Raw genomic sequence first — 24,002 nt, forward strand, 5'->3', positions numbered from 1 at the left:
AGTCCGAGATCACAGCACGCAGGACACTAAAGGCATTTTGGGTCACCGCCAAAAGTCCAAAAATGAACAAGAAGGATGAGTGCATTGCTATCACAAACGAGTTATCCTCATATCAAGACCTATGCGGGTTTTGATCCACGGGGCGGGCCGTGAGGTCTCTATGTAATAGTTGTGGTGCGTGGTGGTCTGCTGTGTTAACAAGTCTAGCTAATGAGGTAAGTACTAGCCAATGTGTTGCTGTTTGAGTTTGTCTACCGTTTGGATGCTTTCTGTAGGGTGATGAGGCGCTTCAGGGGATAAATCACTAATGGCTTCGAACTTTCTCAGGCTCTGACGAAGGCAATAACGCCGAAACGTTAGCTGTTGTTTAATAAAGAAGATCAATACCAATCTTGGCTACAGCTCAAGAAAATCAAATAAAAACTACCTTTCAACATGCCAAGATTCAAAGACAGTCGAACATGGGCAGTTCTTGTTTTTAGTTTTAAACCTTCAGTTCCTAAAAAATTTCTTTCTGAATATTTCAACAAATATTAAACTTTCACAAATCCTCTACAAAATTCCCTCCTTTTCAAATTCCATTCATAAACCTTACTTATTTGCTTATTCGTTGTTAAATTTATTTTTAGTGTAATGTAACAACACAACAAGCGATGAGAACATCAGCAACTCGTTACCGTATACACATAACAGCTGTGAAACAGTATAAACGGAGCAATCTGTCTGAGATGTACACATTAAAGTATATCACAAAACGAAACATAATAAGAGATCTCCAGAAAAAAACTCTACTATTAAGATATGTAATTTTTTTTTGCGATGTACAAGTAACCCGTAGACGTACTTTGATATTGTCTGTTGAAGGACCCTAAGCTTAAAAATCAGAAAGAAAATCTGAGAAAGCTGGTCATGAATTTTTGCAGAAAACAGTTATTGAAAATATGGGAAAAGATTACCGAACGAGAGGATCACACGATTTTAAACTTACAGAGATGGATTTACAGGAAGAATATAAAAATCTATGAAATGCAACTAAAAGATGATAAAATGAACCTGATAAAACGTTACACACAAAGAAAAATTCAACCGGGCGGTGAAAAGCTTGATAATCTAGGCGTAAAGTGAACGCTACATCTCTTCGAGACAGCAGAAACGGATTTTAGGTGGAGAGTCCGTAAACGGGGTCGTAGATTACGGAGACTGGGGTAATTCCGCTCATCTCTCCCTGAATCACCGCAAACAGTCGCCGCCAGAATGTTGTTTTGTACGACGCCATCTATTGTAACGCTCCACCCCTTGCGCCGCCTCTGCCCTGTGATTCGTCGAAAATCAATTCGGACTGACCCGATAGCCAGTAAGGGACGCTACGCGTGCAAAGGTGGCGCACTGCAATAGAAGGCATCTTAGAAAACAGCATTCAGGGGTCGGCTGCTTGCAGTGATTCAGGGAGAAATGAGCGGAACCACCCCCATCTCCATAATCTACCCCGTGTACGGATACTTCACTCGAAATCCGTACAACCCCAGATTCCTGGTATGCTGCCTTTAAGTGTGAAAATATCCAGAGAGTGAAATAATCCGCTATATCCCGTACGCAGTAGCACTATTTATCTCTTTTATCCAAGGTAAGCCACATAGGTGCCGGACCCTCCTCAGGTGAGTTCATGGGGTGCAGCTCAAGTGATGAGGATTCCTTCGTCAACCGTCCCAAAGTGAATCGGGTCCTTTCGAAAACCATCTAAAAGTGAAGCGGGTCCCTTCGAAAACCGTCCCAAAGCGAAGACGATTCTTTCGCCAGCCGTCCAAAAGTGAAAGGGGTCGAAGAACTGGTTCTAGGTAAGCCATGAAGATCCTCGGAGCTATACCTCAACGCAATTCACCACCCGGTCACATAGTTATAAATGAAAGAATTTCGAGGAATGTGATGATTTCAAATATTCAGAAGTTTCTTTAAGAGATCGTGATCTTTTCTTTGAACAGAGGAAAAATTTCCGGATACATTCACGATATGGACGAACAAAATAAAGTGAAGCGAGGGGACTTAACGCAGGAATGAAACCGACTGAAATGAACGTCGAATGCTCCATATATGGATGGTGATAGACGCCTAATTGACCAAGAGCGTACGATAACACACTGTAAAGATAGAACAGTGGGAGACATGCTTGCCATGAAAGAGCCTGAAATTTTCTAATCCGAGAAAAAAATTGATTGAAAAATCTAGAAATTAAATTAAAAATTGAAAATAATGAATTAAATCTAAAAATTCAAAATTAAATCGTAAAGTAACAATCTCGTGAAAAAATCTTATAGTTTTCTTCATCAAACCAATCCAACAACAACAACAACAACAACAACAACAACAACGGTGAAAGAATAGTAATTTGTAATTTATACTAAAGTATTTCTCCTTTTTCTTTTACAAATTTTCTCCTTCTAAACTATTCAAAACATTTCACTACTTTTTTTCTTCAGCAGAAAAAAATAGCGAAATGATTCGCTTATTTGTTTACTTGTTTATTTATTCAAATACACCTATGATGCACCAGAAAAGATGGATTAAAAAAATGGAACACAAAATTCAAACAAAAAAATTTTGTCTGAGTCAGAAAATCTACCAAAAATTTTTTTTACTAATTTTACTAAAACCGGAACCAAACTTTATTGTCAGAGGAAAATGTGGCGCTGTCTTTTTTGTTTTTCGTTTCCAAAAGCAAAAGAAAAAAGATAAAAAAAACTTGAAATACTAACTTTGTGGAGTAAAATGTGGTGTAAGTGAACAACACTAGGAATTATGTGGATATCTATAAAAGCTCAAGTCCCGAAAAAATTAGGTTAGAGCTAGGAAAATAAAATAGGAAAATGAGAAAAATAAAATTAGGATAGAAAGAAGAAAAAACTTCAACAGCCCAAGCAGAACTTACCGTCAGAAGTTGATGGTGAAGAAGTTTTGTTTTCGTCGACATAATTGCCATATTTAAATAGCAGATAATTTTACGTCTTAGCACGAGAATACAAAAGTAGACCGGTGTTATCGGTAACGTCATATGTAGAATTGTGCCAAGCGCTTTCCATTCAAACACATTTATATTACCAGTAATCGTTTGACCAGTTAAATTATAATGAGGATACTTCGCTTGAAACAGCGGTTCCACCTGCTCGGGAGGATCGTCGGCGAAGCTGAACGCTACCTAAAAGTACCACGTACTAAAAGATGGATGGCTGGGAAGTTCATAAATGAAACCTGGAAATAATTTCAAACTTTTAAATTAGAAAAAATAAAAATAAAAAATATTCATTAATTAATATTTGTTAATTTTAAAATATAACTTCAAAGTTTAAGATTAGAAAAAAATAAAAATAAATAGATATAAAATAAAACAATAAATAGAAAATAAAATAAAATAAAAATTAATTAATTAACATGGACGACTTATTGGCAAAACTTCAACTCCAAAAAAAAAGTTTTAACTTCAACTCCTAAGACAAGTTTCTAGGTGCGAAGATATAACACTGTGTTATTTTTAAGTTTGATTTTAAAAAAGTGCCATGTAACCTCAAGCACCGCATTGAAATATTATTGCTGTAAGTAAAAATTTAAGAAATAACGATAACATGAAGTAAATAAAAAAATAAAATATCCAAGTCTCGAGAACAGACGTGTGGATGACAAAATACTGGAAAAATGTGTTTCTCAATCTCACAAATTTTTATTGCAGAAAATATAAGCATAAGAATTTGTTTGTTCAACGAAACGTTGGCAAACGTTGGTTTAAAAATGTTCGACAAATCTACTGATCAAAAAAATTATATTTCCTGTTATCTTCTAGACAAAAGCGCTTTTTTTAAAGAACTTTTTCTGTTGAGTATCTATGTATTATTAGAATTACTACATACCTTTGCAATTACAGTATGGTTGCATTTCACAGGGAAAATAACTCGTGTGCCAAAAAAAAAACGACAGCAAGACGCACAGAACTACATTTTACTACGATTGGTAGTGAACTGAACTTTCTTTTGAATTGTTAAATACTTTGAGTAAGAAAATTTAATTCTTAAACGATAATATATAATATCTTCGCAGCACCCTTAAGTTTAACAACCGTAATGAGACAAGACCCAAAACTAGCGTTAGTTCGGCTAAGCCTCCTCCACAGAAAAAAATCCCAGCACCTTTCCCATAAGAGCAGCCGCTCTAACTGAACCACTGTTGTTTTCTTTCACTTTGAAAGTCACTAAGGTAATGTCACTGGCGTATCAATCCACTCGGGATGCGCCAAAGCGCTTTGCTGGAATTCGTAACCGTTGAGGTTTTCGAATACAATGGTCCATACAATGACTTTCGGGGCCAGCCGATGAGTCGAAAGTCAGTGCTTTTATCCTCCCAGACAAGTCTGGTACCTGGTATCGACCCGGAAGGATGAAGGGCTCGGTTTGCACCAAGGCGGTTTCGAACCCCCCACCGTGTGGCTATACAATGAACCATTAACCGACAGTGCCACGCCCGCCCCTTTTCACTTTAGTATACAAAAAAAAGAAATCCATAAAATTCTAAAGACTCACTCACCATTTGGATAAAAGACGGGATGTAGATGAGCAATATTATCAGTTTTAATGTACTTCGTGTCGGTGATCGATAGTTCAGTATATAGTATCGAAAGGAGAACGACAGTAGCATACTGTATAATGTATGAGCGTATAAATGTAGCATTACACTGTAGCTGAAAAAAATATCTGGATGTTGTGATCTACACAGCACTAAAATTCCGTTCCCAATGCTGAACATTCCATTTGGATCGGCATGAAAGTAAATTTTCTTCTGAATTTTTGAATCCCTTGAGCAGCAGAATCTAATTCCTAAACGACAATATATAATATTTTAGCAGCCCCCTTAACTCAACCTCAACAAAAAAAAACATTTGAAGCTATCGAAAAACGTTAATGGGTAGAGCGATTGGACGTTTTATGCGCTTCAAATCTTAAGGCGAATTAAATCCACGAAAATTGAAGTTAGCCATCACCACAACTTTTGGTACGTGTACAGCTGAAGCAGCAGAAGAAGCTTTTAAAAATTTGCAACTATTTTCTATTATCTGTTTCTTTGTGGGATCTTTCTAATCCTCGTGATCTTCTAGAATGGTACGTGATAGATGGCTATCAACGAATAAATTCTCCACCCCCATCAATTCTTTTTCCCTGCAGAAAAAAAAAACTCAAATGTTCAGTGCCTCGGATGAATTTTATCGAATTTGCGAACAACAAGCACAGATAGCACTGCTGTATGCGTGACCAAATAAAAGCAAAAAAAAGCAAAACAACTGAAATTTACAGGGTTCTTAATTAGCTGTAATTAACTGTAATTAACTCTACGAAATGTTGTTAATTGATTTTATTTGATGGGAATTCGCCTTCTTCAAAGCTGAAACACGCGATTCGATCTAGTATTAAAGGCAGCATACCACGAATCTCGGATGGTACAGATTTCAGGTGGAGTATCCGTACGTTACGGGGTCGTAGATCATGGAGAGCGGGGTGGTTCTGCTCATCTCCGTCTGAATCACTGCAATCAGCCGGCCTTTGAATGCTGTTTTGTACGATGTTTCCTATTGCAACGCGCCATCCTTGCACGCGTAGTGTTCCTTACTGCCTATCGGGGCAGTCCGAATTGATTTTCGACGAATCGCAGGGCGGAGGCGGCGCAAGGGGTGGAGCGTTGCAATAGATGGCCTCGTACAAAACAGCATTCTGGAGGCGACTGTTTGCAGTGATGCAGGGAGAGATGAGTGGAACTACCACCGCCTCCTCGTCTCTTTTCCCGTCTAAATCACCACCTCAGATTCCTGGCATGCTGCCTTCAAAGAATCCCACGAATCTGCGAATCTGAAGTGGTACGGATTTCAGGTGGATTATTCGTATACGGTATAGTACATTATGGAGAGGGGTGTGATTCTGTCCATTTCTTCCTAATTGCCGCAAAAAAAAAACGGCCCGGAAGATGCGGCGCCGCACAAGGCTGGCGAGCTCCAGTCGAACTCCTTATAGAAAATAGTGCGCCAGAACGCCCGAAGTCGTATTTTCCGGGCCTTTTCTACGGCAATTAGGAAAAAATGAACGGAATCGGTCTTCTCTCAATAATTTATGATCCCGTATACGAATATTCCACCTGAAATCCGCACCACCTCAGATTCGTGGGGTGATGCCTTTAATAAATCCACATGCATCTTTCAGATATTCGAGTAGAGCTGTATTTTCTCAAAGTTCTGCCTAATTCTAAAGAAGTACACAAAAGTAGAGGATGAGACGTATGAACTCGCTTTTCTAGCTCACCACAACTCATGTGGTAATCCAGTTGCTTTAACATTTCAAATATTCAAAATTCGAATATTCAAAAGGTTGAAGAAGCCACAATTTGAGTACTTAAGAGTTCTAGAAACTCTTCTAGCTCCAAACAGTAGAAAAATAGAAAATCCAGGGAATAAAATCGAAAGTAATCGTGACTGTGAAACAGTATCACGTGTTCCATTTCAGGGCTTAACGGAATCAAAAATAGGGAAAAGGACCAAGATGGATCCTTTTTTCCTCCCTCATTCAAGAAATCTCAGCTGTGAATTTGTCTCTGGAATAACTCCGATAAATCGTCGGAAATAATTGGAATTAGAAATAGGTTCGATGGTGCACAATGTTTTTTTTTCACGTGGGAATTTTGCAACGGTTTTCACGTCTATGATTCCCTGGCTTTTCTTTTTTGATTAGGATTAAATGGAAAGGTTCCCACTCCCCCAAGAAATTGTACTTTAGAGTGGCCGTTTCCGAACAGATTGCTCCTGAAAAAAATAGATGTATACCAAACGTAGCAGACACGTGCGCCGAAATATTGGCATGGTCCCTCGGAGCAATAGAAAAGTGATGTGCCGCATGGTATAATCCTGAAAAAAAAAACAACTGTGAGAAATTCGAGAATTTTTATTGTACTCATTTCGATATGTACTTCTTCAGCTAGACATCATACATATATGTCAAACTTTCCAACTGACGTTACCGTAAGAAAATATCTGATAACGTTCTGGAGATTTTCAGCGCCGTTCAGCGCCCGCCTCTACTATGCCGCTATGGAAAGTGAAAGTATAAACGCAATATTGTGCTGAAATAATTTAATTTCTATTAATAACAGTATTAATTAATATAAATATCTACCGGAAAATTTCATATCTATGCTCAAATTTCTAGCTGCTCCCCTCAAACCTGCGCTCGAGTGCAAAGGTGTCCCTAAAGAGGTTCCGGGACATTTTTGGGTTCTCTCGATAATTCGAATGCGAGTTTGAAAACAAACAATAAACAATGAATAATAAAGTGTTTGCATTACTTCAGAACCAAATAGACATTCAAAACTGGTAAGATCGAAGTCAGGAAATGTCGTCCAGACACTGTAGCGTGTATTAAAAGTTCAAAAATACTTTCATCTCCAAAAATATTTGCTCCTATTCCGCTTTTTCCACTGATACTTGCAGATGGAGCACACATATATGAACTAACGTCATGAAGTTCACGATCTTTTCTTTGTTCTTTGATCAGTTTAAAAGAATTAAAAGCAAATTTATCAAAGAGAAGAAGCTAAGACCTACTTAACATAACTTAAGAAACAATCAATTTTTCAATATTTTTCCTTATCTTACTTATTTTGACCTTTTTTTTTTAGATGAAAACACAATATGATTTAAAGGCGTCACCCCACGAATCTGAGGTGGTACGGATTTCAGGTGGAGTATTCGTATACGGCATAGTAGATCATGGAGAGGAGATGATTTCGTCCATTTCTTTCTAACTCCCGTAAAAAACGGGCCAGAAGGTGCGGCGCGTGCAAAAGGCTGGCGCGCTCCAATCGAACTCATTGTAGAAAATAGTGGCTCGAAGCCGCATCTTCCGGGCCGTCTTCTACGGCAATTACGAAGAAATGAACGGAATCACCCTTCTCTCAATAATCTACGATCCCGTATACAAATCCTCCACCGGAAATCCGTACCACCCCAGATTCGTGGAGTGATGCTTTTAAGCCGCCATACCTAAAGAACAACGGACGGCATATTTCCACATCAATCGATACACACATACATTCACCTGGACCTCTAATTTTATTTTATTTTTTCAGTTTTCATGTAGCAAACTCGCTTTGACCACGATTCAAAATGCACCGGATTCCCGTAGTACGGCAAGCCCCAGCACTACGTATCAGAGAAACATATCAGTGAAAAAAAGAAAAAAATTACAAAATGAAAAAAATGCAAAAATGTGGATCGTTACGCTCTTAAATTTATAAAAAATTTTACGGGTTTTCACGCTCCTGCTTTCATAGCAAAGAAAAAGCCATTTGCAGAATAGAAACATTGAGCGAAGTAGTAATTAATCAACCGCGAAAAAAAAAATAACATTTTGTCAAGTGATAAAACAACACAAAAACTTATTTTTGAAGAATTTAAAAGGAAAACTTGATCGATGACATAGGAAAGAGTTGATTTACTAATTTTCAGAAACAGCTCCCTTTTAAGAATCTAGGGTAAAGCTAAAAAAACCTCCTGTACCAGCGGTTCTTACCTACGCGCAAAAAAAAACCGACGAAATTCTTTATGGGATCAACAGTTAGGGGTTAGTATTGAAGTAATGATTAAATGTAATCATAGGAATAACACGTGTTGTCCAAGAAATCAATCAAGCAGAAAAAAATGACAGAAACAGGAGGCGGAGGAGGGGGTTAGATGGACGTCGTGGGGTCGGGAGTTTGTCTTCGTGGCCCATGGGACAGACATGTAGGCAAGAACCTAACTGTCCATATTTGGCCAGAAAAAAAAGTTAATCGAAACTCAAGAGTTATAGTCGGGTGAAAATGACGTGACGCTCGGTGGAGTTACGTAAGCGCGCGCTGCGCTCGAAGCGGCGCGGTGGAGCTGGCTGCCGGGATCGAGGTGGGACAATCGCGCGATCACTGCAGCGGTGAGTGGTGCCAGCGAAGGTCCCACTCGATACCATTGAATTCCAGTTTCCTGTGAAATCTGCTGCTTTCATTAGCCATTAGCATTAGAGGTGAAGGAGAGTGAGAAAATTTAAAAAAAAGGAGAGGAACAAAAAAAAAACAGAGTTTCTTCAAAGTTATTTATTTTATTTATTTGAAAATTATTAAAAATTAAATTTAATTAAATGAAAAGTTTCTATTATATACGTAAGTGCTGGGCTCCGCAGCGCCGTTTCTCAGGCAGCCGTTTGTGCAACTGCACCAAGCTTCACGTTACTCTGTCCCCACTACATCTCTGATGCAAACGATTTTCTCTTTATGATCCGCTCGTCCTCTAACTTCGAAAAAAAAAGAAAATTGTACAAATTCTGCAGAAAAATGGCGTCTGCCTCTTCCTCATCCACAAAAAAACAGAGCGAGGGTCGCTGACAATTCGAGGTGTGCAACTAATCTGCCATTCTTCAAATGGAACCGAATGCAGCAAATTTTCCATCGCTTTCTCTCATTTTTTCCCTTTCAAAGAACTATAGAGGCTAACTCCACTTACACTCAACGTTTCAGGCCATCTTCAGACCCTGAATAATCAATACCTATTATATATGTAACACTAACAAATAAAAACAAACCTCTGACAAACGAATAATGACGTCAAACAGGCGAAAAAATCGCATACGGCAAAATTCAATATGAGCACCGAGTATTTTTTAATCGTATGTGGACTACGGTATCGGGCTAGGACGAAAAGTACAGCATTAAGAAAAAGACCAACAATATTCGGCAGTATATGTAGTAGAAATATGAAAGTGTTAACCATTTCGTGAGTAGTCTGAAAAAAAAACACTTTTTTTTTTAAATCATATCGGATGATGAAAGGAAAATACATGGAGAGGAAGGTTGAATTGCATGGACACGAAAAGTACAAGTACGAAATTTTCTAGAAAGAAAAAGGACATTTTCTGGAGCGGAATTTTTTTTACAAAATATACCTCGAAATTAGCAATTCAAATTGCAATCAAATAAAATTTTTTTCATGAAACAAAACATAATGAAATTGTTGATCGAATACACCTGCTGTGCTGTAGTAATACGAGGTAAAAGGGAGAGAGAAAAATTTTCAAAAAAAAAAGATTAGGAACAAAAAAAAACATTCGTGCTTCAAAAAGAAATAGGAGACATATGGGCTAAACATCACATCACATATGAACATCTGATAAGGCTGTTCCTGGCTTGTTTACGAGCATGAAAAGCCTAGTGGAGCTAAAAAAAAGCTTCAGCTAATATTTCTAATCTGCTCCCGTTGTTCATGTGATTCTGATGACGGTATTCGTGCCAGGATTTGATGCTTAGGAGTCTTGGGATCAGAATTTCGGCTAAAGCACACGACACTTTTAAATCTTCTTCAAAAAATGTTCAAAAATATTTCATTAAAAATCTTTAGCTCCAATCAGATGTCGGTGAAATTTCTATGTGAGTTTTGAGCAGAAGATTTTTGATTTCTTCTTACTCGCCTCAGAAAAAAATTGAGGGGGTTGGATACGTCGGCTGAAATTATGATCCCGAAACTCGAAAAGTATGAAATCCTGGCAACAGTACCGTCATCAGCTCAAATTCACAAATATCACCGATGACATCCATGGTGCTATTCTCAGTCACTTCACTACGATCCTTTACTTAACGTCAAGCTAAAACAACCAGAAAAACGTGAAGGTTCCATTCGGAATTTTCTAGAAAGAAAAAGGACATACTTTGAGGGAGAATTTTTCTAAAATATACCTCGAAAGGAATTCAAATCACAGGAAAATAAAAAATTTTCCTTTCATGAAACAAAACATTATGAAATTGTTGATCGAATACACCTGCTGTGCACACAGAATGAACCCATTTTCGATCCAACCAGCAAGGAATGGTAGGATCTGCCTTTGGCTACGAATACAATATTCTATGGTGTGATAAATAAAAAAACAATAATTAGATATCAATAATAATATTTACATACAGGTTAATAAAAGCAGTAATAATTAAAGATAGTTGTGATAATTAATCAAAGATATTAAAGACAGATCAGAACAATTCCCCCATTTTTCTGCATATGAGGTAAGGAAACTCGCAAAAAAGAGATTTTCTTCGACAATGCGAAGTTTCGTATGAGAAACGCAATCCATTTATTTTTTGGGACCCTTTTCATGGATGAATTCCTAGCATAATGATGTCGATTTTGAAGTCCAAACAGGTCGATCGAGAACAAAGGCTTTTCCCGACACGATTCAGCTAATGTCTTAAGATAACGAGGTACATGCTTGAATCCTAGAAAATCGCATAGATGCTGACACTAAGGAATGATTGTTTTGATACTTTTCTTTTTTTTATTTTCAATTCTAAAAATGACAGTCATAATTAAAATGAAATAAAATAATAATGAAATAATGCTCATAATGAGATCGCATAATAATAATAACGTCATAATAAATGATAAATAAAGATAAATAAATAGTAACAGATGTGATAATGAGCAATAACATAATAATATTATTAGTAATAATAACAATAATAATTAATTACAATAACAATACAATAATTAATAATAAATAATAGTACAAATGAATAATAATAAATATAATAATAAATAATAACAATATAATAACAATATATTATAATAAATATAGCAAAATAATAATAATAATAGTATTATAATAACAATGTATTGTAATAACAACATAATAATAAATAATAAATAAAATAATAATAATAAATAATAATATAACAACAATATATTGTAATAAATATAATAATAATAACAATATATTACAATAACAACATAATAATAAGTAATAAATAATAAGTAATAAATAAACAAATAAATAAATAAATAATAAATAATAATAAACATAATAATAAATAATAACAACAATACGATAATAAAAATCAAATAGTAAATAATAAATAAATAATAATAACTATAATAATAATAAATAATATTATTCTGATAATAATAATAATAATAATAATAATAATAATAATAATAATAATAAGTATATCTACAGAGTCACAATATATGTATGTACATATAATTCTGACTATGCCAACAAACGAGAAGGGGATTAGCAACGGCGTCAGCAAGAAATGAGAAGGTGTCATATTTCTCACTTTTTCATGTGGTTTCCCTGCTTTTTCACAAGAAAGAATATCAGTGGAACGTTGCAAGACGATAACTGGGAATTCTAAGCCCAAAAATCTCGATACTCTATTAGTCGCCCCGCCTGTGTATTTTAAAAAAATCTTTAAAAAATGAAAATATTTATTTGTTTGGGGGTCACGTCGTTTACGAGTCTGACAAAAACTGCTCGCTGTAGTCCTGCTTATTTGTTGTTTTATTTTATTTGTTTTATTTGTTTTATTTTTATTTTATTTTCTCTTTTTATCTTTATTAAGTGCAATCAAATACTTACTCTGGGCACGTATAAGCTGCATAACTTGCACAATTATATGCCGAAAGTTTTTTTTCACGCAGGGCCGGTGTGGCGCAGTTGGTAAAAGGTTTCGCTGCGACTGCATGATCGATTGGAGGTTCGATTCCGCCCTAGTGCTCACTAAGCCTTTTATCCCTCTGGAGTCGATAAACTGGAACCAGACTGGTTTGGGAGGAGGAAAACACTGACTTGATTTAACTGATTTCCTTGAGCTGTAGCCAAGATTGGTATCGATCTTTATTAAACAGCGGCTAACGTTTCGGCGATATCGCCTTCAACCTAAAACTCAAACCTTGTGCCTTCCCCTCAAGCGCCTCATCACCCTACAGAAAGCACCCAAACGGTAAGCAAACTCAAACAGCAACACATACTAGTCTACCTCATTAGCTAGACTTGTTAACTCAGCAGACCACCACGTACCACAACTACGAGTCACAAGGGTTTTTATATAAGGACCTCACGGCCCGCCCCGTAGATCAGAACCCGCATAAGTCTTGATACGGGGATAACTCTGAGTTCTGATCTGATCTACGGGGCGGGCCGTGAGGTCCTATATAAAAACCCTTGTGACTCGTAGTTGTGGTACGTGGTGGTCTGCTGAGTTAACAAGTCTAGCTAATGAGGTAAGTACTAGCCTATGTGTTGCTGTTTGAGTTTGCTTACCGTTTGGGTGCTTTCTGTAGGGTGATGAGGCGCTTGAGGGATAGGTCACTAATGGCTTTGAGTTTTCCAGGCTCTCGAAGGCGATATCGCCGAAACGTTAGCCGCTGTTTAATAAAGATCGATACCAATCTTGGCTACAGCTCAAGGAAATCAGTTAAAACTACGTTTCAACATGCCGAGATTCAAAGACAGTCGAACATGGGCAATACACTGACTTGACTCATCGGCTAGCCCTCACAAGTCACGTGATGGCGCATCCGATGCGGATTGATTGATTAACGCCAGAAAATTTATCCGAAAGTTACTCAGATAATGCAAAAAAATGATGTTGTCCAGCAAGCCCAACCCTGGGACCCTAGGGATTGTGGAAGTTTTGGCAACAACACTAAATTTTGCTACACCGAACTGCCGAACATTTTGAATCTGAGCTGTGCTCGTGTCATTCGATGTCGATAGGCAGTTCAGGTGAAAGGTCAGGTCTTCGCGGGACCCGAAACGTGGATGAATGGATGGATCCTGTGCAAGCTGTGCTGTAAGAGGCTGGACTGGGCGGAGCCGTGTTCAAGGACGACACGCGTTGGCGTGAAGATCGGGCAACCACGTGAGGGAATAACACCAGGCTACTGATTAATTCAAAAAAAGCAAGTAAATATTTGTATTGTACATACATATGACATTTTTCGAATACCGAATCGATGACACATGATTTCAACCAGGCAGCCGCGACGCGTCTGCCGCAACAGGCCGCGTTGTTCCGCTCGTGAAAACCTCGCGCCTTCCACTAACGTGCTCTAATCGAATGCGCATCGCAGTCCCGCATGGTTGAACATATTCGTAACGACTGTGTGAGTAATGAACGGAACAAAGAACGCAAACCTATAGCGTTACTGTAACCTTATAAAGACGTAACGTTGTTACTTATCCAAAATATTGAAGCAACAAATCAAATACAGTAAGAAAAAAACACGGTAACATTGAAAAAACGGAAGGTAAACATTTGCAACATTAGTTTATTTCATTTTATTCTTAATTCTATTCTTCTTCTTATTTTATTTTATTTTATTTTATTTTATTTTATTTTATTTTATTCTTAACATTCATCATACGCTGGATTTTCTATTGTTTATTTGTATTCATTCCTTGCCTTTTACTCTGGGCACGCCTTTGAGCGTAATAAATAAATAAATAAATGAATAAATAATTAATTAAATAAATAAATAAACAAATACTCTCTAAATGAAACCTATGAGCTTACATTTTATGTAGCAGCTATAGATTCTGCTCAAAATTATGTTTATATTTAAATTATTTAAAGTTATGTTTTTCGTTCTCATTCAAACCTCTGGATTCGGAAAAAAAAATCTGGATAGAAGATTGAGTGATTTCTGCAGAAATAGAGACTTTCCTTGCCGATTACTGAATTTCCAGATACGAAAGAGCTTTGTGAAAAGAAAAAGAAAAATAATCGTTAACGTGTTCTCGTTCACATGAACGACAACGACATTAAAACGGCATATATTATGCTAAGCCAGCTGTTTGTACTTATTTATCTTCTTCAATATCCGCATACACAAAAGTGCAGCAGAGAAAAAAAAGGAGAGGAGAGGAAGAGCTGTATTTATCTCTCGAGGCTCCACGTCCCTCGCGAATCACATAAAAAGCACAGCGGATGCTTCACAAATCGTCTAATTCGCCAGGAAACCCTATAGTTTTCCGTTTCCCGGTGGCTGCAGTTTTCCGGCTTCCCCATCGATCCGGACTTCTTCGTGCTTTCATAGTTCTTAAATGGAGTAAAAATTCTCTCAAAAGAAGTCCTATACAACGTGAGTTCCATAAAACTCATAAAATTTTCCGTCCGTAGAATTCCGTTGATAATTTTGAGAAAAATTTTGTTAGCGGATATTTTTCTTGTGGATGTCATAGGTCTAAGGATATCTCCAAAAACCTCATATAATATTTATTTATATAAATACAAAATGCGAAATAGATCTTTATCCGAGAAATCAATGCAGAATATCAACGCAAAATTCTCTGTGCTCTTTTTTTTTCTAGATTGTGTGGAGTAGAAAGAGAAAAATTCTCCCTGGACACAAGAGAGTGGGAAAAAAGTTTCTTTTTTTCCTTGGAAGATAGCAATCCTTATCGAATAATTGAAGAGAAAATAGCAGGAATAAGTTTCAAACAGTTTTCAGACGTAGGAGGAATCGTAGGAACATTGAAATTCTTTCAGGATGATCAAATATGGAATCATTTAAATGTTGATATTACGCAATGAATAAATGGAAATAATCGGTCATACGTTAGGAATTAAATGACGTCATTTGGCGCTGAACCAGAGAAGCAGAAGAAAACTCATATTTTAATCATTCTAATGGTTTTTTTCTTTAAATACTCTTGCCATCCCTACACAGATCAATTTCCACCTGACATTCGATGAAATAAAGCAGAAAAATGGATTCAACAAGAAAAAAAAGCCTCAGGCCCCTTTGTGATAATTTTTCGTGGAGATCTACTTGGATACAAGGAATACTTTTAATAGAACGTCCTTTTCCTGTGGAGATGGGGGCAGGAAATTATAGGAAATTATACAGCATATGACGCCATAAATAACGACCTTGGCTATAGAATACAAAAAAAAATAATTGAGGATTATGTAAAGTTCCAAAGCAAAAAAAAAAGTTTGAAATAGAAATTACATTTTAAAAAAAGATACATAATCCCATACAATTAGGATTATACACGTCATATTTTAATATGTATACACAAATTCAGTTAAAAGAAGTGAAAATATACTGTAGTTAGTGCTTCAGACTCCTCCTTTAAAGCCTTTTCAAGGTAAGACAAACATTTTCTATCCGTTAGAAATTCAATAGTTTTTTTTTCTGGACCAAGTATCACATTTCATCGTTATTTAATGAAATTCAATTTGCTTTCATATTTCAGCGCTTTGTGACAAACTTTGGTGGATTTAAAGGAATAAAAACTTTGATTAAAGGTCAAAAACACATTTTACATTTCAATTAGGATTAATCACTGGTAACAAGTTCGAAAAAAAATTCCAGAAATTTACTTTCATTATCATAATCATTTTCGAGTAGCCTTTGCGATAAACATCTATAATTAAATTTCCTTACTACTTACTGTGAGAGTTAATAGCTGGATAAGGAAGAATTCTTAAAGAAAAAGAAAATTAGAAAGAGAGAAACAACTTTAAGAAAAACAACTACTGATCGGATTTCTTCGAAGAAATCCGCGCCAAAGACAAAACCGGATTTTATGGATTTCGGCGAATTATGATAGTATTTGATGTTATGGAACACGTTCTCAACTCTACGGCCCTATAAAAATAAAAAAAAATAAAAACATATAATAAAGAAAAACGAAGAAAGAGATGGTAGTCGTTTGGAAATTTGGAAATGACCACCCTTTAATGAGTCCGACTCCAATTTCATGACTAAACTCACAAGCACGAGCTCACTTCACAAAATTCTTAGGGGACAAAGTTTATTTGTCTATTTGTTTATTCATGTACATCAATTATTTACAACTTTTAAATTTACTGCTCAATTATGTAAATGTTCAAATATTCACCGCTATTTGTTACTAATTATTATTAATAATTATTTACTCACAGTCAGCAGAAAAAACGAGACCAACATTTTGTCCGAGTCAAAGCAAAGGGAAAAATTCCTTTTTTAATTTTTTTTTCTGCAAAAAAACACTATCACAACCCTTTCATTGGGTTCAGGTAAACAAGTACACACGTAAACAGCTCGCTCTCCTCTTATGGGGAGAGCGGTAAAAGGTAAAAGCTAAAAGGTCTCTCTTAAGTGATTTATTCTCCCGAAATCCAGAACCTGCTCATTTAATAAATTGAATTTGTGTTAATAAACAACTAGAACTCCCATAAAGACTATAATATTCTATTATTAATAGTTCTTTTTTATTTCTATTAATAACATTTCCGTTTTATTTTTTTTTATTTTCTATTTTATTTCTATTTCTAATGTCCTATATATACTCAAAGTTGGGGGCGAGTGTAGCGCAGTCGATAGGAGGTTCCGCTGCCTGCAGAGTTGGAATCCGCTCTGGTGCCTACCAAACGTTTCCTCATTCCGGGATCGATAAATAGGTGCCAGAACTGTCTGAGAGGATAAAAACACTGACTTAACAGATCGGCTAGCCTTCGAAAGTAGCCCAATTATACGTACGTAAACCTCAAACGATTCTGAATTGATTTGAATGGTGATAGAGGGTCCCAAGCGGATTGATTAACGCCAAACACTTTATGTTAAATATCTGATTTATATTAAAACACCTTAATAATACATAATCCATGTTTTATAGCCAAAAAGGAAAAGTGCGGAGATTCCGTTGGATGCCTTTAGAAAGATGAGAAAGGAAGTGATGTTTAGCTCTGGCACCAACCTTAAGTGCAGCAGCCGACTTTTCACACTTTTTTCCCAAACCGCATGTTTTTTTTCTATTCTTCTTAATTCATTAGTGCAACAAATATTCGAACAAACTAAGTATAGATTAAAAATTATTCTCTAGTTTTTTTTTTGACGAAATGTCATGGCGAAAAAACAGGTTTCTGCAAAAGTGCGTTAGAGAAAAACATGATTTCTGCAGTGGTAATCCAATTAATCATCGTGTATTGAATAGAAAGAGGTTTCCGTCACTCTTCTTTTATTTCCTATCCATGATTGAGAAGAAAAACAATCGTATACCGTACCTGTGTGATTAAAAACGGAGCGGAATCTATCCAAAAAGAAAAAGTAGAAGGTCGAAAATGCGATGAAAAATTGTATTAGTTGAAGGTAATTACAATATAAAGTGCAAATAAAATGAAAAGGTTTGACGACAGAAACGAGGAGCAGATCTCAGAAATCCAGAAAAGGATGTGCGCCTAAAAAGATTTCCGACAGAAGACGTAATACGACATAAATCCAGCAGCTCACGAAAAGAACAAGAGAATGTTGGAAACGAGCAGCGAATTTTTCGGACAGAAATTTCCTTGGCAGGTGGACTCGGAAACGATGAAAGACGAAAAATGCTCCGAGAAATCCGAAAAATGCTGTTGTGGGTTCCGAAAATCCCCCGAAATAAACCTAGAGACACATTTATAGACGTGGCTAAAAAGTGGCTTTTTTCTTTAACGTCTACTCCGTCTCGCTCCAGAAATGGTTTCTCTCTTTTTCCGCGCTGAGTGAACATATTTTAATTGTTTATATAAAAAAACCACTCTTAATTGCAATTTTTCAGGAAGAATCAAGAAAAAGAGAAAAAATTCCGGAAAGAAAATTCAAAAAGAACAATTTCCAGCGAAGAACGAAACGTGTTGCCGTCATCTCATTGTGCCCTCAAGGCTTTCTATCTCCCTTAATCCTAGTGTATCAAGTCTTTTTCTAAAAACGAGAGTAATTAAACAAAAAAACTCCGCTAACGCAATTTTCTATAAATAAATTCTGTAACCATCACATATTCAATTTTTTTGCATAAAAAGTTTTGAGAATTGAAATCTGGGAAATCTCCCAGTTTCTCCTCAGTAATTAGCACATTAATGTCAGTATACGCCGGACTCCAAAAAAAAAATCAGGAAGAAAAGAACTCAAGTTTCAACTTATTCAGGAAAGTAGGGAAAAACACCCAATTTCTGCTGCTCGAAAATATTTACTCGTGGAAAAGGATGGTAGAAGGACTGGACATAATTCTACATGCTATTCAAGACGTTTCAGCAGAAAACGTGTTTATAATTGGTGCAATTTCCGGTGTTAATTGTAGATGGTGGAGTATTATTGAATAGAGAGGCACAGTAATGTTCTCTAACGTAACTAAAATCCTTACGTTGTTACGGGAAGACGTTGGGGAAAAAGCGAACGAAAAGGATTCACATTTGCACGAATTTGAGTATAAAAATAGCTGTAAAAATAGCTACGTAGCAAGATTTAATCATTCATTTATTTATTTATTTATTGTTTACTTATTTGTTTGTTATTCTCGATGACGTGCTAAGAGGATATGGCAAGGGTGAATACAAATAAATACAAAAAAATACAAAATGGAAAACAGCAAAAGAATAGAATGAGTAATATCCAGAAATAACAAGAAGGGAAAAAAGTCCCAGTGCTGGCCGAGAAAAAAATTCCGCATTGCCGAAAATTGTTTGTCAAGGAATTAGTAGAGAGATCTAGTGGAAGATTATTTGTTTTCAAAAAGATTTTTTTTCTTATTTTTGCCTAAACAAAACAAATTTTTTCCCCGTATAGAATTTCTTGGAATCATTTGATGCGGAGCGAATGACGAGTTAATCAAGCGAAAACGTGAATAATCACATCTGTTAGATCTTTACAGCCCCAGCACGGACAAAGTAATTTCGAAGTAATTCCCTCTAATCTTCTCCAGAGAATTCCAGAACCCTACTGAAAAACAATAGATAGGAAATTTTTTTTCCCGAATAGAATAGATAGGAAACGTTGGACAACTGAGTTCGAAAAAAAACATTCATTGGAAAACGCTGTCAATTCTGGTACAGTCCACATTTACGGACCTCAAACCGGCTAACTAGGATTCGATCGAACAGGATTAGAAAAAAATCATCGCCGAATTTATGAAGAGATCTCGAAGGTCCAATCAGAAAACCTCAAATTTTCCTCCGATGGCGGATTGGCTTGTAAACCAATGAATAGATAGATCCTGAAAAATCTTTCCATAAGTTCGACGACGTTTTTTTACTGCCGTTTTATTTTTAAATGTTTTTTTAGCTCAGATTTCTGGTGGATTTGATCTACTACAATACTTTCCCAGAAAATCGGTGAATTCCAACGGTGTAAACATAAACATACAGTACACAATCATATAATAAATATTCACTTTTATGTAAAACCTCACCCAGGACTCCTAGAGTGTTCATATTACGGTACTGAAAGGATTCCTCGGCGATACCACATGCAGTTAACAGTATTTATTGATTTTTCGGTAAACGATATTAGGAGACTGTTAATTGTGCTTTGATCTCTACAATATACTCACAGTTGGGAAGAATATTCGATCAATACCGATCAATATTAATGTACTCCGTGATCCTAGTTTCTCGATAATAATCATATTCTTTTTCCATGTATAGGCTGGCCCCTCAAAAAAATTAGAGGTTTTCGGATTGAACCTAAGAAATCTTTACAACGCTTCGGCTATAATTTCTTCCTATTTTCATGTTTTTTTTTCATGTTTTCTAAGGAAAAAAAGATAACTGTGTGTATCAGAAATTCCCAGTCGTGAAAAGGAAGAAGTTTTTTGTGTATAACATCGGATTTTTAGTCGAGATGTTGGAGGATAAGGGTTTTTTTGACAACGTACTCTAACATTTGTCATTGTCATTAGTCATTTGATGTAAACGAAAGAATAAAATAAATGATAAAAATAAAAAAAGTATTGAAAATATAAACGATGAAATGGTGGAATTACTGAGTTGGCAAAAAGATTGATTTTCAGTTTATGAACGCAGTACTTTGTTTCCAAATACGGGAAATAGGAAAGCTTAGACTATTTATTATGTTTCCATTTTATTTTTATTTTTATCTTTATTTTTACTTCTACTGCTTCCAGAAAACAGTAGAATTTTATATTGCATTAACAGAAACGCAACAAAAAATCACATCAGTGAATTTACGAAGATTTACAGTTGTCATAAGAAGACAATGAGGTGAGGTTCATCAGGAAGTCAGGATTTTACGAGAAAAAAAGAACAAAAGTTAAAGAATTTATTTCAGTAATAAAGTAACTTTGAGAAAAAACATTGGCACGGTTATAACGATTAATCCCTCTGTCTCAGATTTGTTTAAAATTTTCATTCTGTTCACAAAAAAAAAGAAATGTCAATTCGTACTTTCATAACTCTGCAAGTCACTTTTTTCCGCTCTCTTTTTATTCATAACTGAGCCGACGACAAGTTGTCGAATTTGAAAGACTTGTCATCCACTTGTACATCCAGACTTATCTTAAACATCTCACTGCTTCTAGAAAATAAAAAATAAATAATAAATAAGAAAAACTTCTAGAAAAATCTGTTATCGACGACTCCAGAAACTTTTCCATATGCTAAACGAAAGATACTATACAAAGGCACGATTGGCTGTCCTGGAGGATGAACTCAAGATTCAATCAGCATCCATATATCATAAGAATACTAAACCAAAAAATATAAATAAATGCAAAAAAATAATATAATATAAATAAATAAGTAATAAACAAATGTAGATATAAATAAATAACACAAATATAAAAAATGAATATGCAAATGTATAAATACAAATAAATAATAAATAATAAGTACAAATAAATAATATAATATAATAAATATAAATAAATATCAATGCACCGCTTGGGATCCGCCACCACGTTCACTTCATTTCAGAATCGTTTGAGGTTCACCGAACGTGTAACTGACCTATATAATCATAGAACATTTCATGTAAACAGATCATTCTCATTCGGAAATTATTAAGAGGAAAAAGAGGAGGAAAACTTATGGTTCGCATATGTTGTTTTCAAATTATCCCATTATCGAAGAAATGTAGCCGTAAACTGAAGTTTGAATACTCAGTTACTCTCCAAATGTAGTACAGTTATATTTAGGAAGAAAAAAATGAAGTGAAATGAAGTGAACGCAGTGGCGGATCCCAAGCGGATTGATCAACACCAAACACTTTATCCTTTATACTTATTATAAATGTCTTGGTATAGTTTTTTTTTTTTTACCTCAACCCATCACTTCATTTCGTCATCATTTCATTAATACTTAGATTTCCAAAAAAAAAAACGAAAAACGAAGAAAACGTCGTTAGAGAGAAATATGTACAAATTTGGTTTTACAGAAAATGTCACTAGTTTTAATCTCTACTCATTGGTGAAGAAGAGCGAAGTGATCACCAGAAGAAGTTTGATGTTCGGTTACTTAGCTGGACGTTTAGACTGGTAAATAATAAGACGCTAACAGAGTACAGAAAATTATCCCACGTGCGTACTAGTAAAATTACTATAATCCTAGTTAATTGTACTACATTCTCGTGTCAAATAACGTCTGAGAAAGCCCTCATATTTCACAAAAAAAACGACTTCATTTCTATCCATTCACTAAATAAATCCTTTCAATATGCAAAAAATAGAAAAAAAACTCTTCACCGCGTTTATTTTGAGCGTTTTTGCCGCTGATCGCTATTAAAAAGACGACGACGAAACAATAACGCTGAAATCAACCTAATGTAGTCATTGAGAGAATGAAAAATTAAAAATTGTAAGCAAGACTGTGAAAATCTTTGATGCACATAAAAATTCTGATGTGTGCCGAAGATTGTGTCGCTTATCCCTACAGCTGTTGTCGAGCAACAGCTCCAATCTCCCTCAGCTGTTTACCTTTTCCACATTTCGCCAGGTAGCAGCACTGTACTAACCAACGCGTCAGCAGAAAAAAGTTGTCCTCATCAGAAAATTATTGAAAACGGTAAAAACAAAGCTATCTAGCCGCTACCAGGCATCCCTCAACTCCAAAATGTCCGGCTGACATCACTAGAAACATGTCTTAATGTGAAATAGGATATCATAGGGAAGATTTGGCGAATTTTTATTTCGTTTCATTCATCGCAAAAAAAACGACTTTTTTTATTTCTAATTTCCATGTTTTTGTTAAATAAATCCTTTTTTTAATATGCAAAAATAGAAAAAAAAAACTCCTCACCGCGTTTATTTTGGGCGTTTTTGCCACCGTAGTATTCGGTATCCTAAAAAGTGGACGAGTGAAACAATCCCAAACATATATCTGACGAGTATCAGCCTAACCTGGGTTAGTCAGTTATGAGAATGAAAAATTAAAAATTGTAAGCAAGACTCCACGTGAAAATCTTTGATAGTACGGATTTCAAATTCTGATGTGTTCGTATACACAGTTGTGTTTACGGGGAGAGATTGATTCCGTGAACGGGTAAAGATTGTATGGCTTATGGCCTTTTGGCAGCACTTTTGTCTAAGAGCAACTAGCTCCAATCTTCCTCAGCTATTTACCTTTTCCACATTGCCTCAGGTAACAGCACTGCACTAACCAAATCGCCAGCAAAAAAAAAATTGTCCTCATCAGAAAATTATTGAAAGCGGTAAAAATAAAGCTATCTAGGCGCTATCGGGCATCTCTCAACTCCAAAATGTACAGCTGAAATCCCTAGACATATACATACCTTAATGTGAAATAGGATAGCATAGGGAAGATTTAGCGAATTTTGCATAATATCGGGTCATCGTCAATTAAAGAACGTTACTTGTGGCAAGAACTCAATCGTTATCGACAAGAATGCAATCCTAGTAGTTCATTGAAGGGTTCTCGTGTTCTAAGAAACCTCGGAATAACCTCCAACTCTGTCTCTATGTCTGTTTCGTGTGTAAAGTATGGAACTCATTATTCACCTCGTAACTGTTTGCGTTTTGCGCCTAATATGGTCACCATATGCTTTCCAAGTGGCGTTATCAAACTTTTACGCCGTTTTCCTGTCATATGTTCGTTAAACCTCACTCCAATATTCCTAACGGTCTCCCCAATGTAAGTTGTATCACATTATCAAGCTGGGTTAGTGCTTCAGATGTTAGTCCTATTTCAGCGCAGTCACCCCACGATTTTTCCGTAAGTAGTACTAACACATTTTTCACCGGTGCAGTATCTATCGTATAATCGGGATCGTAGAATATTGAGAGTTCAAAGGTGACTTCCGTGATATTTGCATTAGGGATATTTTCCAGGATCATGTCGTCTTGTAATTGAATGCTGCGTTGAACAGCGACACTGACGCTGTCAGAAATTAAACGAAGACTTCTCGCGTGGAACAT

General features: G+C 35.9%; 2 protein-coding genes across 3 annotated transcripts; both read right to left on the minus strand.

The window, feature by feature from the left end:
* Positions 1-1,602: 1,602 nt before the first annotated feature.
* Positions 1,603-9,817, minus strand: RB195_003704 (uncharacterized protein; the record flags this gene model as incomplete). 2 transcript variants are annotated; one of them, XM_064201467.1, is made up of 6 exons in its annotated part: positions 1,603-1,737; positions 2,063-2,179; positions 2,924-3,190; positions 4,567-4,720; positions 6,845-6,925; positions 9,630-9,817. In XM_064201467.1, 6 exons carry the CDS (start codon positions 9,815-9,817, stop codon positions 1,603-1,605), a joined length of 942 nt encoding a protein of 313 aa, XP_064057347.1. The 2 variants fall into 2 exon arrangements, with proteins under 2 accessions (XP_064057347.1, XP_064057348.1); XM_064201466.1 differs by lacking the exon at positions 1,603-1,737 and having other exon boundaries at positions 1,895-2,179.
* A 13,870-nt stretch (positions 9,818-23,687) lies between these two features.
* RB195_003705 (uncharacterized protein) lies at positions 23,688-24,002 on the minus strand (the record flags this gene model as incomplete). Its single annotated transcript, XM_064201468.1, has 1 exon — positions 23,688-24,002. The coding sequence occupies one exon, from the start codon at positions 24,000-24,002 to the stop codon at positions 23,688-23,690; it is 315 nt and encodes a 104-aa protein (XP_064057349.1).

The sequence above is a fragment of the Necator americanus genome, chromosome IV (assembly GCF_031761385.1).
Source record: "Necator americanus strain Aroian chromosome IV, whole genome shotgun sequence".
NCBI lineage: Eukaryota > Metazoa > Nematoda > Chromadorea > Rhabditida > Ancylostomatidae > Necator > Necator americanus.